The sequence below is a fragment of the Oncorhynchus kisutch genome, linkage group LG19, assembly GCF_002021735.2.
Source record: "Oncorhynchus kisutch isolate 150728-3 linkage group LG19, Okis_V2, whole genome shotgun sequence".
Classification (NCBI taxonomy): domain Eukaryota; kingdom Metazoa; phylum Chordata; class Actinopteri; order Salmoniformes; family Salmonidae; genus Oncorhynchus; species Oncorhynchus kisutch.
Window position 1 is genome coordinate 60,649,475 of NC_034192.2, and position 2,500 is coordinate 60,651,974.

Genomic DNA, 2,500 nt, shown 5'->3' on the forward strand with positions numbered 1-2,500 from the left:
TCCGTGTGAGGGGTGATCTGACAATTATTCACCAACATGTTCACTCATCCATTCTCTCTCTCTCTCTCTCTCTCTCTCTCTCTCTCTCTCTCTCTCTCTCTCTCTCTCTCTCTCCTCTCTCTCTCTCTCTCTCTCTCTCTCTCTCTCTCTCTCCCTGTCTCCCTGTCTCCCTCTCTCTCTCTCTCTCTCTCTCCCTGTCTCCCTGTCTCCCTCTCTCTCTCTCTCTTCTCTTCTCTCTCTCTCCCTCTCTCTCTTCTCTCTCTCTCTCTCTCTCTCTCTCTCTCTCTTCTCTCTCTCTCTTTCTCTCTCACTCCCCCCTCACTGATCCCCCTTTCTCTCTCTACCTTCTCTCATTACATTTCCCCTCTCTTCTTCCCCCAACCCCTAACCCCTAACCCCTGACCCTAGTAGAAGGATGACCTGCCACTTTTTGAGCTCCTTTGTACGGAGCCTGTCCAGGAGAAAACCTCTGGAGCCCGAGGGAGAGGAGTCCACTTTCAACCGCTGTCTGACCACCCTGGACCTGGTGGCCCTAGGGGTGGGGAGTACCCTGGGGGCAGGGGTCTACGTTCTCTCTGGAGAGGTAAGGATACAACTTCTTCTTAGTTCTTTTAACTTAACACTGTTGAGTTGGTTGCCCTACGGGTAGGGACTACCTTGGGAGCAGGGGAGATGTATGGATACATATCTGATAGTTGCACTTATCCTCTATCTTTTCTTCACCTGTTAACCTTTTAACATTTTTAACACTTTAACACTTAACCATACATCACACTTCAACATAACACTTCAACATCACACTTCAACATAACACTTCAACATAACACTTCAACATCACACTTCATCATATCACTTCAACATCACACTTCAACATCACACTTCAACATCACACTTCAAAGTTGTTCAGTAAAACTTCAACATAAAACTTCAACATCACACTTCAACATAACACTTCAACATAACACTTCAACATCACACTTCATCATATCACTTCAACATCACACTTCAACATCACACTTCAACATAACACTTCAACATCACACTTCATCATATCACTTCAACATCACACTTCAACATCACACTTCAACATCACACTTCAAAGTTGTTCAGTAAAACTTCAACATAACACTTCAACATCACACTTCATCATATCACTTCAACATCACACTTCAACATCACACTTCAACATCACACTTCAAAGTTGTTCAGTAAAACTTCAACATAACACTTCAACATCACACTTCAACATATCACTTCAACATATCACTTCAACATATCACTTCAACATATCACTTCAAAGTTGTTCAGTAAAACTTCAACATAACACTTCAACATAACACTTCAACATCACACTTCAACATCACACTTCAACATCACACTTCAACATCACACTTCAACATAACACTTCAACATCACACTTCAACATCACACTTCAACATCACACTTCAACATAACACTTCAACATCACACTTCAACATAACACTTCAACATCACACTTCAACATAACACTTCAACATAACACTTCAACATAACACTTCAACATAACACTTCAACATAACACTTCAACATAACACTTCAACATAACACTTTAATGTTCTTCAGTAAAACATGTCATGAGGATACCAGACCACCTATTGAGATGTGCCTTTTGTTCAGTAAATCAGGTGTTAAATGAGGTGAAAAGGAGACTGGAGTTCCACTTTTAATGAATAAACATATCCAGGAAGAATTGGTTTGGGATTAACCTTGATGCAGGTTCAACAGCACAGGACTGACAGGAACGACTCTTGACAGGAATGATACGTTGACCTATAGCAAGGAGGGAGGGGGGGGGGGATGCTCTGATGGTAAATAATGATGACATTGGCAAAATGTGGTGCTTTTTTTTTTCTTCTCACAAAATAAACAATCGTCAAAGAACAGTTGAGTTTAGACACCTGAACACCTTTTGCACATTAACTTAACACTGTAACTCTTCAACACTTAAAGGAGAATTTAGTTTTTTTTTTTTACAACCAAGTCTCTATTTTGATGTAAATGGAATGTTACACAAAAGGTGCAACTTCACTTGTTTTTGAGAAACTTACCCCAACCAGCGATTCACTTGCTCATTGTTGATGTGCTGTTTGGGTGCTCTGAAAAAAAACATGAACAAAAAACAACCAAATATGTCCTTTTAGAAACGGAAACGGTCTCAGTAGAGTGATACAGGTCTTTAGATGTTGTACACATGAAAGTGTGTCATTCCGAACTTTATCCGCAACGTGACGTTGCGATTCGAGGGATTTGTCTCCGTCCATTCAAGCAGCAGTCTACACGGAGAATGGAACAGCTAGATAGGGAAAACAGCTTGAGTTGCACACAATGGAATATAATGCACAATGGGGATGAGGAAGTGAATTGCTGGTTGAGGTAAAAAAAAACTGTATGGACCTTTCGAAAACATGTCATTTACATATTTTTTTATTTTTTAGATTGATTATAAAATGCTCCTGATCCA

At 40.4% G+C, this 2,500-nt stretch overlaps 1 protein-coding gene across 2 annotated transcripts in view; it reads left to right on the forward strand.

The window, feature by feature from the left end:
* Positions 1-2,500, forward strand: part of LOC109910206 (cationic amino acid transporter 2-like) — a 22,741-nt gene that overhangs the window by 1,260 nt on the left and 18,981 nt on the right. For both annotated transcript variants that reach the window (XM_031798689.1, XM_031798688.1), the window contains one exon: positions 409-583. In XM_031798689.1, coding sequence (XP_031654549.1) covers positions 416-583 — 168 coding nt within the window. In that variant the 5' untranslated portion in view covers positions 409-415. The remainder of the gene's footprint in view (positions 1-408; positions 584-2,500) is intronic.